We start from the raw sequence: 14,439 nt of genomic DNA on the forward strand, positions 1-14,439 counted from the left end.
CTGTTTATCTGTCAAGCTGATAGAGGCATGAAAGATTATTTGCCTAAGCTAACAGATAATGTTTCAAGATGGAGTGCAAAACAAAACAAAGTGAAAATTAGTTAAAAGAAAAAATTCACTGTTAATAATAAAAATTTCTATGAACATCCAAACTTAAAGTTCATTAAGTGTAAATAAAGATAGCATTCTCCCCACAAGAGTAAAAATAACAATAGAAAGCATTACTACTAACACAGTCTAAGAAATGAAAAGACAATTATGAATATACAGACATTGGAGCAGGTGGCAACAATTACCATAAGAATAACAGCTGGAATTCCATGCTTAGGATACAGTCCAATCTCATACAGGAACATGCTAAGAGTGTTAAACTAAAAATAAACATAAATTAGATATATTACATGCAATAAATTTGGGCTGTATCTGGGCAAGTGCAGTAGAGCCTTCTTTTAATTCTACAACTTGGTGTGGCTGGGTTCATTTTGAACAGAGTAAGGTTAATTATAACTAATGAATTTTCATGTAACACTTTGTTATTCATAAGCATTATAATAACCATCCCATCAATCCTGCATTACTGTACTCACTCTTCTCAACCTTGCTATATCAACTGCAAAAAATGCCTGTTGAAATAAGACACAACTTTGCAGATCATAAAATGTAGGCCGATTAGAAATTCTAAAAGGAAACTTTACCTGTGCATATATGAATTCCTGTACAAGAGGATCAACTTGTTTGATATCTAGTTGATTATTCAAGGAGGGATGATGAGAGCTACTTTCTTCATTTTCACTCTTACTTTTTTCATTTTCTTCTTCTACCTCTTCTCCTCCATCTAGAAACTGCAAGAAGCCCTTCAAAGCTTTCTCATACCTGCAATATACAAATAAAACATGTTTCCTTTGAATCAAATTTTCACTTTTGGTTTGACAAAAAAGTAATTGTGCCATTATTCATTACTAAACATTACATGCTTCAAAATACAAAATAATATAAATAAGAGATAAAGGGAAATGCTATGCAATAATCCACTGCCACATCACCATTATAACAGTGTATTAATAGTTCTGGAGGTTAATACAAAAATATTCAAAAGATTACAATTGTTTAACACATATACTATACATACTGAATGACTGAATAGAAAAAAAAAGCATTCTAAAACACAAATTTACTAACTTGTTGCCTGCACTGTAGATAGCTGGCTTTAACCAAGTGAATCTCCGGCCAATGTGATCACGACACCAGTAGTACAAACCAGCAACCCCCTCATCACTCCCCTCCATCAATAATGCTCGAGCACAGTAACAAACAGCTCTTTCAAAATCATTACTCTGAAAAACAACAATAAAAAATAGCATTAATTATAGAATATAACAGTTGTGAAAAACATCTCACTTCACAGGATATAGCCATGAAAATACTTGATACAATTTTCACTGAACATTACACTACCATTATAAACAACACTGAATATATGATCCTACTGCAAACTGTACATAAAATATTATAAGACTTACTTTTACAAAACTCATAACCAAACACCAAAACCCACATCCTTCTAACTAATAGCCTAGTTATATGAAGGAAGCCATGTATAATTAACAACAAATCACATTTAAAGATTAGTATGTATACTACTTTTATATAGCTACAAATAAAAAAACATAAAACCCTGAGTTTTACTTGTAACCGATAATGAAATAAACTTATCACTGTACCTGAGTATTATTATTATCCTTCAGTTCCTGAAGCAGTTTATATGAGTGGCGAATGGCTACCTCTGGCCGTCCTGAGTTCAGAGCTACAACAATAACAGCAGCCCTGATACGACTGAGCCATTCTGTACATGTCTGACGGTTTGTTCTAAAGAAGGCTCGCACACTCTGTAAAAGCATTACAAACACTTATCAAAAGACCATTTACAATGATACTAATTTAAAGATCATATACAAAGATAGACTTCTTTACCATAAGCTATATTATTTAAACCATAAAACCAATTTTCAATTCCAACAGAGTTGATTATAATTAGATATCTTAGCCAACAACAATACATCAAGTGTGACAGATTATAATGACTAAGAATTCAGTAAGGGAATATCTGCTTGATCAAATCATAACACAAAGCTTTTATAGTTTTCCTGCATTTTCAATACCTTTAAGGCCTATATATATATCATTACATAAAAATCACATCAGACTTCTTAACAGTATATAAAGTTACATTCTGTAGTACATTATACATATTAAATGGTGAACAAACAATTTTTTGTGACTTCCTCACTAATAAATTACAGAACCAAGCTTGTTAATTAGGAAATAACCTTATGATAAAACGACTTGATTAGAATCAATGAAAACTACTGACAAGAACTGAGTCAACCTTTAAACAAAATCATTATACTATGAGAACATTTCTCTGAGAAGCATCACTTTACTTTACCTTGTTGGGTGGAGGAAGGGCTACAGCACATCCATCACTTGCATTGAACATAGCTTTCTCGAGACTCTCCAAAAACTCAACAAGCAACGTAATAGCTAAGGAATGCACTTTGACATCTGAACTTTCAGCTGGGCTTTTCTCACTTCCATTACCTTTACCTGAGGTCTGGTCATCAGATCCTTTACTGCTACCCTGAATTTTTTCAGAGTTTTGATTACATTCTCGCACTTCTTTGGCTCTGCTTTTAATGGAACCTGTGATGGTAATATTTAAAAAGGTGCAAATCACTTTCTAAACTGGAACTAATATAGTACGATTGTCTACAAATACCTGAACATGGCAACATTCCTTTGTATCAGTCATCTACTCAAAATTATAAATTTCAAATTAAGAACAATTTTTGTACAAGACTTTAATCAAAAGTATTATGAACTTCAGATGAATGAATAAATAAGGCCACTAATAAAGATCAGTGACTAAACTTACATTAAAAAGAGAAACTGGAAGAATTTTAAAATTTACTACACAAATTAAAAAACACTTAATTTAGTAATATTTAAAGCTATATGTCTTAGTAAAAAGCAAATCTGTTAAAATGATTAACATCATCATTCTTTTTCATATCAGAACTTTCTATTTAATCAAACAACCATGAACTTGCTTCTTAATTACAGTCACTAACTTGTTCAACTTGTAATAAATAACTTAGTATAAAAAATAATGTTATGGAATAAATTCCTACCTTCAATGTTTGTGAATGTATCCTGTGGTTTACCAAGACTTGTTCTTAATTTGTTGGCTATGCAGTGCTGTGCTGGTTCCCAAGTTAACCACTTCCATAGCAGTGTTCGAAGGTGAGATGCTAGGACAGGCAAGCTCCAGTCCTCAGCTTTTGCCATTCTTTCCACTCTCTGACTGATGGCAAAGAGATCCTCTTGCCAATATTCTCCTCTGCAAAAATAAAAAAAACTTGATTTATATGTAAACACTCATGTTTTTGTATTAATGTATGGAAAAGTAAAACTAATTGAACAAAAAGCCATTCAATGGGACCTTCTGGCAGCATGGCATCCTAACCATATCCCATCAAAGTGGCAAAATACATTCTATATATGTACTGAGTTATCTTCCTTCATCCTTGAAATAGACAGCTGAATTGGGTATGATATATGTAAGGGTTACATTTAAAGAGATATATATTCCATATATAAATAAGCTAATGACCTAAGGGGTCACTGTTGAGATAGCAAGGAGTGTGATAAGGAAAGATAAAGGAATGTAGCTAAACGCTGGCGTGTTGTATCAGCGCCCTGGTTTACATTTGCCTGTGATAATCAAATCCATTGTTGCGTCAAACAGGTCACAGTGCTTTCGCCTGAGAACCTATTGACCTATAACCCACAGACGTCTACGTGACTTCCTCCCACATGTTCGTCTGTCTGTAAGTTATGTATGCTGAGCTAAGCTGTGCTCTCCTATAATTTGTAAATGCACTGTAACTCAGAACTCTACTTCCCCTCCTAGAATCAGGTTCTCTTAACCACCTTCTTGTTTCTTACTAAAGAGATATAGTTTCGCAAATATACTGTTACTGTTGTCATCATGAGTTTGAAACATCTCCGCCTTCATACCTCAAAGAAGATACTGACTTAGAAATTATCGTTGCAATCTCCGACGAGGATGGGAAGTATACAACACAATACTTGCGTATAACATCGCAGGTCTAAATAACTTCACATTGCGCCTCGTTATACAAGGCCTAGCACAACACATATCATTACGAGTACAAGGTAGATTAACAAGACCACTGAGTCATTTTCTAAGACCTCACAGAACCTCCAGAAGGATTTACTCTTAAATGAAAAGTGAAAATTGGAGATGGGTAAAGCTGAAAAAGTTGGACAGCTCAACATGAAGCAAGCAAAGGAAATATGAACAAATTAAAAGCACAAGGTGGGGAAGCTGGGGGCTGAAAGGACACTGCAAAGATACCCAAGTAGTACTCTTAGTCCAAAAGTCAGTATGCTTTTGATAAATGTTCACGAATAAAATTGAGTTTCCTACGTTGGGAATTTCTACTTTGGGCCTTATAAATAAAAGTATTCTTTCTTACTGAAAACAATTTAACGAAATAATACTCACTTATTTATTGCAGAACTGGAAGCTACAACATTCTTTCATGAATAGCCATGAGAATAGCAAAAGAAAAAAAATCTGATACAAGACATTGTGTGAATGTGAGGGTTTTCATTATCAACCGACATAAATGTTTGTTAATTTTGCTTCAATTATTCTCTCGAATCTTTTTTATTTCTTTCATTTCTCTGTAATGTAGATGACTTCCTTGGTTTAAGCCAGTTCTTTCTCATCCTTTTCTGAAGTAGAATTTCCTTTCCTCACATTTTAGTCCTTTTATTCTTCTCTGTGAGATAGAAATCTTTCTCAGTTTAAGCCATTACTTTTATATTCATAAGATACGTACTTCCTCCAAGTAAAGTTTTGCTATGCTGATGCTATGCCCCTCTAGTAAGGACATTAGGTTCTGTTTGATGTTTCTGTAGCCATGAATTGTACTGCTTTGTACCTTTTGCTTAACATCATTCTGGTCTCTTAGCATCTACTTACAACTTACTTTACCCAATATTTCCAAATTTTCACCTCTCATCCTTCCCTTCTCACTATAGAATAAATTCAGTTGTCTAGCTAAACTACTTTATTTATTCAATAATTAATATTATTTACGTAATATTAATATAATATAAATACTTAAGATTTTTTTAAATACTTACCTCTCCACCAGTGGTGTGGAAGTAAAAACTATACAATGGAGAGGTAATGTTCATTTCAATAATAATAGTAATAACAATAATAACACCTATACTTTAGAATAATAAAAATACAAATGCTGTAGGTAATTTTTCCCCTTTTTAAAGAAAATTATATGTACAGCTAATGTGCACACATTTCCTCTCCACTATTACATTTCAACTAAAATACTCACTTTGGTTGGGAAACATGTAAGATGAATGTCATTAGGGTATGGAATGCATTGGTTGGCAAGTGTCCTGACGTAGACCGAAGGACAAAATGTCGTTCCAGGCTCTTCAAGGATGATGAATCTAAGCTTCCAAATTCCACATTTGAAGAACCATCACTCTGGTAAGTGGAAAACACAATGCAACTTGATACAAACGCAATAACATAAATGTAAGAAAAAACAACCAATAAAAAATAAATGATATACACTCAAAAACAGATTTATATTTTTAATGTTACCTCTACTAACTTCACACATGAAAATTTTTTTAATTTATTATAGCAAATATTTTACAGTCTAAGGTTAAACATTCACTCCAGAAAGCCAGCATGAGCAGTTATTTTTCCTTTCTGTCCATAAACTGGAAAGTAACTGAAGAGTGAATGCTTTTTCAGACTGATGTCCTCTTGTGTCAGATTCCACAATACATACTAACAACCTGGTCGAAGGAGCCCTGTATCTTTGAGCTAGAAAACTCAAACAAAATATATACAGTAGGAGTCCAAGGTACAAAGACTATGGCATTGTCAAAAGTTTGATAATAGTGGTACATGGTCTCCAGCTAGTATAAGGAAATTAAATGTGACTATTGAGATGACCAAGTACAAATGCCCCAATCAATAATGTTAGATCCAAGTTGAAGGAGGAATATTAAACTCTTAAAACTACCTGAAAATTGTGTTGTTTTTTATAAGATATTCAAGTTTAAAATAAATTAAATTATTCCTTGGCTGTTTAAAACATTTCAAGCCCCAAAAGAAGGGATGGACTTTCCTTCATGTCTTACCTTGTTTGCTGAAAATTCATTTTCATCTTGAGTATTTGACATACAGAGAGCATGAGAAACAGCACTTAGAGGTAACCTTGCCAGCAGATCGAGGAAAACACTACATATATTTGGGTCATTGTGGCTAACATGATGAAGACAAAGCTTTATTACTTCATCTAAACTCTGCATCTGAAAATAGAGATGTTCAAGACTAGCTTAATGTGAAACATCATATCTAGCTTTTGGAACCAAGTATAGTATGTTTCATGCAGAGAAGTAACAACCACAAAATGACATTTTCCCTCTTATTCTTACAGTAATTTGCCTTCTATTTAACCTCCATAAAAGTTTGCAAACAAGATACTTCATACCTAAAAACTTAACAGTAAAGGTAATGAAAAAGAACCAAAATCTCTTCAAATACCTGTGTAGGTGGAAGAATGGCGAATATTTTTGAGAGACAGGCAGCAACAGAAGAAGTCACAGCGTTTTGATGATGGTAACCAGTCTGAACAACAGCATCAATCATGTCAGTAAACACTTTAATTTTCATCAGCTGTGGTAGAGAAGTTTCACTACTGCGGACTACATCTGCTGCCCAGTCTAAACACAACTGTATGATGTTGGCTCCTGTCACTGACCTCTGAAAATTTTATCAGTACGCATAAAATACCAACACTAAGAAGTAGAAATTAAAAAAATTCAAACCTCATGTGAAGGTAAATAATAATCTATTCAATTAGTGTTCTCTTTGGAATACATAATGGCAAATGAACTAAAATGAGTGTTCAATGTCCTTATCAAGTTGTGCTGGAACTCTTTAAGTTTTGGCCAATTACTCTTCTAGTATTTTACAATAAATTAAATTTTATACTTCAATAAAAAAAGATCCAGAAAGTTGAAAAGACAAAAAATGTACAACAATAACAAGGCTGGAATTAGTTGTAAAAGTTGCTATTTCTAAGCAAGTATGTTATGTAAACTGCTTCCATTAGTTTTCTATATTACAAGGAAACATGTACTGAACTATTAAAAAAAAGATCTCCAGATATACATTAAAGGACAATAATAACCTGTCTCAGAATTGCAGTAAGTGTCACCAATATGGTGGCAAGATTTTCGCTTGTAGATGATCCAGATGAAAAACCTCCTGGAGATCCACCGGAAAAAGATGTAGAAACGCTTGGAGGAACAAATGGCGAAGAAGCTCCAACTATTAAAGTGCTGGAGCTAACATAATGTGAATGCTTTGCACAATGTGAATATAAAAGATACAAGACTGCATGTTGAACCTGAAAGAAATGTAGAATGTTCATCTCATTTCATAATTCAGAAAATTTATGAAACCAAAATTAATCTAACTAATATTCACTGTAAATAAACAGCACTCTATCACACTAAAATACCAAATGAATAAAATCAACATTCCTAACGAATAGTGGTTAATCAATATTTCAAGAATACAATGTGATATAATATGATTCATTGCACATAAGTTTGACAGCTTCTGCAACCAAGTCTACCTCTGGGTAATGAAGTGCCAAGTGACGGTCTGCTGGAGTGAGATGGGTAGCAAGAAGGTCAACTAGAGGTGGCGTTAAAGCCCACATGGTTATGATGGAATTACGGGTATTGGCAACCTGTTCAAGAATAAATGGACATAAAAGGACCTGACACTCATAAAATCATTATAATCAACAGCTGACATTAAAAAATCATTAAAAGCAGTTAAAAATAATCAAAGTGTTGAACACTTAATCAAATCTAAGTTTGGTTTTTAAAGATAAATCACATATAAAATTATACTTATAAAAAAAGAAAATGCATCAAAATATTACAGGATGATTTGTAAAAACACTCTTAAAATTTGAAAAATAAGTCACTGTAAAGGCAGTTATCAGTAAAATAATTGTATTTTTGGCTAGTTTTGACATTTGTCAATGATGATCAACTACTTAAAACATATTCCTTTCCATTGTAAAAGAGTAAGAAAGAATACAGCTTAATTTTGCTTAGAGCCTTTAGGTACACTATCAAGAATTTCTGACCTGTCCTCTAAATATTTGGAAACAACTGTGATGATGATTAGGAATGGGACATACATCTTAATCTGTGGAGTGTGCATTTAAGCACAGCAAACAATTTTTCCTCTACCATTTTTCCCCTGAAAATATCAATTTCCTGGGTACTTGCTGGTTTTCTATGTAAACATAATTTTCTTTAACAGAAAACAGAGGAAAATTAAATTTAATGACTAACTTCTAAATTCCAGGATTACAAAAACCTTTTGCTGTTGATGTTTCAAGACAGGATAGCTTAAACTGTCACTTGCAACCAATACCTCAAGCTGATCATTCTGAAGGACCTACATTTTGAAGAACCTAGTTTGCTTAGAATGACCACTTCTAGCACATAATTCTTCCAGTTTGGAACTAAAGCAGCAGGTTCAATGCCTATCAGGCTCATTATGTGTAGGCCTATCCTGAATGGATCTTTGCTGATCAAGTTCAAGCTGAATGCCTCTATGACCGAGTCCTGACTAACTAAATTTCTAATAACTATACACAGCCAAACCATGTCTCTTCTGACTGGGTAGTTTTATTATGGCTATCATTTACCAAGTGCTTCTATGCAACCTTGGCTGAATATTGCCTATCAAGGGCTTTCCTGTTCTCCTTAGTTGCTGCGCCTCCACTCAACAGTGCACATGGAAACTGGTGGTTCTAACAGCTCCCTAAGAGAACTCTATGGCTTTATGGGTTTTTTCATAATTCACTGTTGTATATCTCAATTAGTTGGATGACTTCTCTGACTTTTGATACCACATCTAGCATGATGCACAAAAGCTAGCCATACCACTTATCCATTGGCCAATAGGGTAAGTGAACACTGTTGAAACCAACATTGACACTGACAAAACTATCATCTAATATTCACAAGTGAATACCATTTTTATGAGAATGAAGTTTGTAATAAAGAACAAAAGCAATCAAAGCGTAACTCTTAAGCATCAATGGCACTGAAGATGTATTAAAGAGAATGGAGATTTAGTGAACACATTGAATAAAGGCATTACAGCTGTCAACAGAAGTTAGGGGTTTCCTTATCAGGAGAGGTCACACCCATCTTTTCACTATCATTTAGTACTAGGATAATTTAATTAATGATACTGAAACAGTGAAGTAAAATGTTTGTCTTATCAATGAACATACAATGGTGAATAATACTACAGCAATTCTGCAACTCATAATACACAACAAAAATCACCCTAAATGCTAGACTATAGAAAAAACATGAACAGTTTTCAATTATTATAGCACAATAAATATGCTTCCGTTTTCCCTTAATTCCTGACTATAATGATTTAATTTGCAAAAAACTAACCTATAAAACCTAGATATGGATAAAATTCTTCTCATATTTAGGCTGGAAACTGGAGATCACTATAGAGTATTAAATAACATACCTCTGCTAAAACTGTCATATAGTACATTAATATGATGATTGCTTCTTCTTGTTTATATGTAACCCCATCTAATACAGTAGATGCAGAAAATTTCTTTGAGTTTGGGACAAGAACCTGATGTGCAATCTGAAAGTAAATACGTACACAACACTTAATATCAAAATCCAGAATGCATAGCATTTTCCAATTAAATCAATCTGCTCACTGTCTTATGAAATGTAAAACAAGCTAAAAAAAGTATTTAACTTCATATAATGCTGATGTAGTTAGTATTCACCATTAATAAATGAGGAAATCACACAACCAATATATATAACATACAAATGAAGAAAAATTCGCATGGCTACTAATTCTAAAACCAATGTAAATGTTAAATGAGTCATACTGAAATCTTAAAAGGCACTTCACACTGTAATAAAGTAACAATATTTACTTGGTTGGTGATGGACTTGGTGGTGGGAAACTCATACTTGATTTTTGACCTTCAAGTATGGGTCTGGCGTTTACACCTTGGTTTCATAAGTGAAGTATGCTAGAGGAATATGAAGTCTCTGTCTCATACATTTACAAAAATTATGGTCTAAATTAAATACCTCTTTCACATTTGACCTTTATGAACTACCCTGACCTCATTCCAAACATAAATTTGCTTTATTGGTGGAGTACGCCTGCGAAACACGAAGTCTATCTCATATAGTTCAAAATTATAACCAGTTAAATTCCCACTGGCCTTAACAATGAAATGACATTGATCCTTGCATCAATCACATAAAGTATTTAATACACTGGACCCATAGATGATATACATGAAGTTTGAAGCCTTATCTTTAAAGCTATTAAAAATAATATACAGTGGGGCCTCGCTTAGTCATGGATCAGCAATCAAGGATTCAGTTAATCACGGGTTTTTCCTTGGACCACTTCTCAGTCTATATATCGCTGTTATGAATCACAGCATCCGGGCTTGTCAGTGGTAGGCTAAGCCTCGTCCGGTTCCGATAACCAACAAATGCATGAACAGATTCACATTATGATATTAACTGACAATAAAGGTAATAAAACCATTCTCACCTTACATATTATTGGCATATCTTCATAATATATAGCCTATTCATGGAATAATTCCACGTCATTGACATCAACTTGTAGTTGAGCGGCCAGCAGAAATGTAAACATTGAGTTACACTTCACAGCACCTTTGTTATTCTTAACCTTTTAGAAATGTTAATAGTAGTAGTTTAATTACAGTAGTAATAACATTTAGGAAAACATAAATTTTCAATTCGAACTTCATTATTGTTTTGGTATAACGTAATCAACTTCTCTGAACACTGCAGTCATACAAACGATAATTGTCATAGATTATCGTATGTTGTTTGCAATCGGCGACGAAGCGTAAACGTAATAAAACCATTTTTACCTTATATATTATTGTCATATATTCATAATAAAACGGAAATCTTATAGTATATTATTGGCATATCTTCATAATAAAAAGCCTCTTCAAGGAATAATTCCTTGGGGAATCCATTTTTCAAAAGACAAAAATACATGTTTACAGTATACAATGAACAATGATTATATTACTTTATTTTGATGTGATTACATTCATATTACAAAGTACCGATGTATTTTTACGTAAGTATCCTCTAAACTCTGTCATAAATCACTTTACTTACTTTTTTTGTGAAGCCCAAATGCTACGTATATTCCGGAAAATTAACGAAATCACGAATTTTATCATAGAGCAAGATTCACTAATTACTGTTTTCTTCTTCTTTTCATGACTAAATGCATTTTTAGGATAAACTCATTTACAAATTTTCAAATACTATGAATGTAAATAGCAAAATCTCTCTCTCTCTCTCTCTCTCTCTCTCTCTCTCTCTCTCTCTCTCTCTCTCTCTCTCTCTCTCTCTCTCTCTCTCTCTCTCTCTCATCACTTACAGAAAAAAAACTATAATACTGATCTATTATTATCGTAATAAAAGAACAAGATGGTCCCCGAAAGAATAAAAATATGTGTTGCCATATTTTTATTCTTTCTGTGATTTACGAAACTGTGCTTCAATATGATATTGTTATGTTACAATAAAGTTTCATACATACTTACCTGGCAGATATATACATAGCTAAGACTCCGTCGTCCCTGACAGAAATTCAAATTTCGCGCCACTCGCTACAGGTAGGTCAGGTGATCTACCGGCCTGCCCTGGGCGGCAGGACTAGGAACCATCCCCGTTTTCTATCATATTTTCTCTCTTCCACCTGTCTCCTGCGGGGAGGCTGGGTGGGCCTTTAATTGTATATATCTGCCAGGTAAGTATGTATGAAACTTTATTGTAACATAACAATATCATTTTCATACAATCAACTTACCTGTCAGATATATACATAGCTGATTGGCACCCTTTGGTGGAGGGTAAGAGACAGCTACTATATGGAATAGACAGGTAAACAACATATGTTGTAGGTATAAATAAAACCTTGGTTCCTACCTGATAGGTGGTAGACTTCGTGGGTGTTTGTCCAGTAGTCTGCATCACCTCAAGAAACTTTAGCGAGATATATGATCTATGGCCAAGAGTTCTTGTGGGTCTGCCGATGGGGTCTTATCCGCTTACTCGGCAGAGCCTGAAAGGACTTTGTCAATGGGTGCTGATCCACTTATATGACAATACACCTTATGAAGGAGCACACAACCAATCCCGACCACCTGATCCTAACCATATGTTAGAACTAAGGATTGTTCCGAGTTATCCCCGAACTCTTCACAACAACCGTAACTCAAAAACCACTACGCACACATACATAATTTTCTAAAAAAAAATTATACTCATCTAATTAGATATGACAAGATTGCTCTTACTGACAACATAGACGGCCGCCCGTGCTAAACCAAGTCCTCCATTGTTCGAAGAGACTCCAGACATATCTAAAAAGAAGAAAAGTATATACTTTTAAGGATGGTTGTCGGCTCCCGTACCCAGAATCGTATCCGCCGATACGAAAGGACCCAGAGAAAAACACTTCTCATATGTCACACGAACGTCTTTCAAGTAATGAGATGCAAATATGAGTTGCATCTCCAAAATGTCATATCTATGATGTTTTTTTAAGCGACATATTCTTATGAAACGAGAAAGACGTCGCTACTGCTCTCACTTCATGAGCTTTAACTTCAACAGTCGCAACTGTTCGTCAGAACAGACCTTATGCGCGTCTGTAATGACGTTCCTCTCAAAGAATGCCAGAGCATTCTTGGACATAAGTCTTGTGGGGTCTTTTACCGCGCACCAAAGACCTTGTCTAGAGCCTCCCATCAGATGCTTTCTCTGAATGTAGAACTTTAGAGCTCTTACAGGGCATAGAGATCTTTCTGCTTCTCTTCCTACGAGACTCGATATGCCTTTGACTTCGAATGACTTAGGCCAGGGATTCGAGGGATTCTCATTCTTAGCTAAAAACAGGGTCTAAACGAGCAAATAGCTGAGTCTCCCTTGAAACCTACTTTATCCTGCAGAGCATGTAATTCACTAACTCTCTTTGCCGTAGCTAAAGATAATAGGAATAGGCATTTTCTGGTGATGTCTCGAAACGAAGCCAGATGAGGTTCGAACCTTCAGATGAAAGAAACTTGAGAACCACGTCTAGGTTCCAGTTCGGAGGGACCGGTTCCTTCGACTTTGAAGTCTCAAAGGACCTTATGAGATCGTGGAGATCTTTATTATCTGCCAGATCTAATCCTCTATTCCTGAAGAATGCCGAGAGCATACTTCTGTATCCCTTTATTGTGGATACAGCTAGATGAGATTGCTCTCTCAGGAATAGAAGGAAATCAGCAATTTCCGCTATAGAGGTAGTGGAGGAGGACAACTTCTTAGTTCTACACCACCTTCTAAAAACCTCCCACTTCGACTGATATACTTTCGTAGTAGAGGTTCTGCGTGCTCTCACGATCGTGCTTGCAACTTCGCGAGAAAACCCTCTCGCTCTGACGAGTCTTTCGATAGTCGAAAGGCAGTCAGAGCGAGAGCGGGGAGGTTTTGATGATACCTCTTGAAGTGTGGCTGTCTGAGAAGATCCATCCTTCTTGGTACGGATCTGGGAAAGTCTACGATCCACTCTACCACCTCCGTGAACCAATCTTGGGCCGGCCAAAAGGGGGACTATTCAATGTCATCCTTCATCTCTCCTTTGACGCCACGAACTTTTTCAGTACTAGTCCCAGGATTTTGAATGGAGGAAAAGCATAGACGTCTACGCGAGACCAATCTAGCAGGAAGGCGTCTACCATAAGAGCTCTTGGGTCTTCCACGACCGAGCAAAAGACTGCCAGCCTTTTGGAGATGAATGTGGCGAAGAGATCCACATGAGGTGTCCCCCACAGCGACCAGAGATCTTGACACACCTCCTCGTGTAGGGTCCACTCTGTATGAAGGACCTGGTTCCTCCTGCTGAGTCTGTCCGCCCTCACATTCTTTACTCCTGAACGAACCTTGTCAGAAGGGAGATGTTCCTGTGAGACGTCCAAAGCAAAAGGTCTCTCGTCAGCTCGTAAAGGAACGAGGAGTGAGTCCCTCCTTGTTTTCGAATGTAGGCAAGTGCGGTGGTGTTGTCCACGTTTACTTGCACTACTTTGTTCGACACCAGAGGTTCTAGACTCTTCAAAGCCAGATGCACGGCGAAGAGCTCTTTGCAGTTTATGTGCCAAGACACCT

The 14,439-nt window shown here is 35.4% G+C and overlaps 1 protein-coding gene across 1 annotated transcript in view; it reads right to left on the reverse strand.

Moving 5' to 3' along the window:
* The window catches only part of LOC135222695 (serine/threonine-protein kinase SMG1-like), a gene marked incomplete at its 5' end in the record, with an annotated part of 271,434 nt that overhangs the window by 236,723 nt on the left and 20,272 nt on the right, over positions 1-14,439 (reverse strand). The window contains 11 exon segments of the mRNA XM_064260879.1: positions 696-873; positions 1,180-1,334; positions 1,722-1,886; positions 2,447-2,700; positions 3,189-3,397; positions 5,448-5,602; positions 6,271-6,441; positions 6,677-6,895; positions 7,326-7,544; positions 7,776-7,892; positions 9,719-9,844. Of these exon segments, the coding sequence (XP_064116949.1) occupies positions 696-873; positions 1,180-1,334; positions 1,722-1,886; positions 2,447-2,700; positions 3,189-3,397; positions 5,448-5,602; positions 6,271-6,441; positions 6,677-6,895; positions 7,326-7,544; positions 7,776-7,892; positions 9,719-9,844 (1,968 nt within the window).

Source organism: Macrobrachium nipponense, chromosome 8 (assembly GCF_015104395.2).
Source record: "Macrobrachium nipponense isolate FS-2020 chromosome 8, ASM1510439v2, whole genome shotgun sequence".
Taxonomy (NCBI): Eukaryota; Metazoa; Arthropoda; class Malacostraca; order Decapoda; family Palaemonidae; genus Macrobrachium; species Macrobrachium nipponense.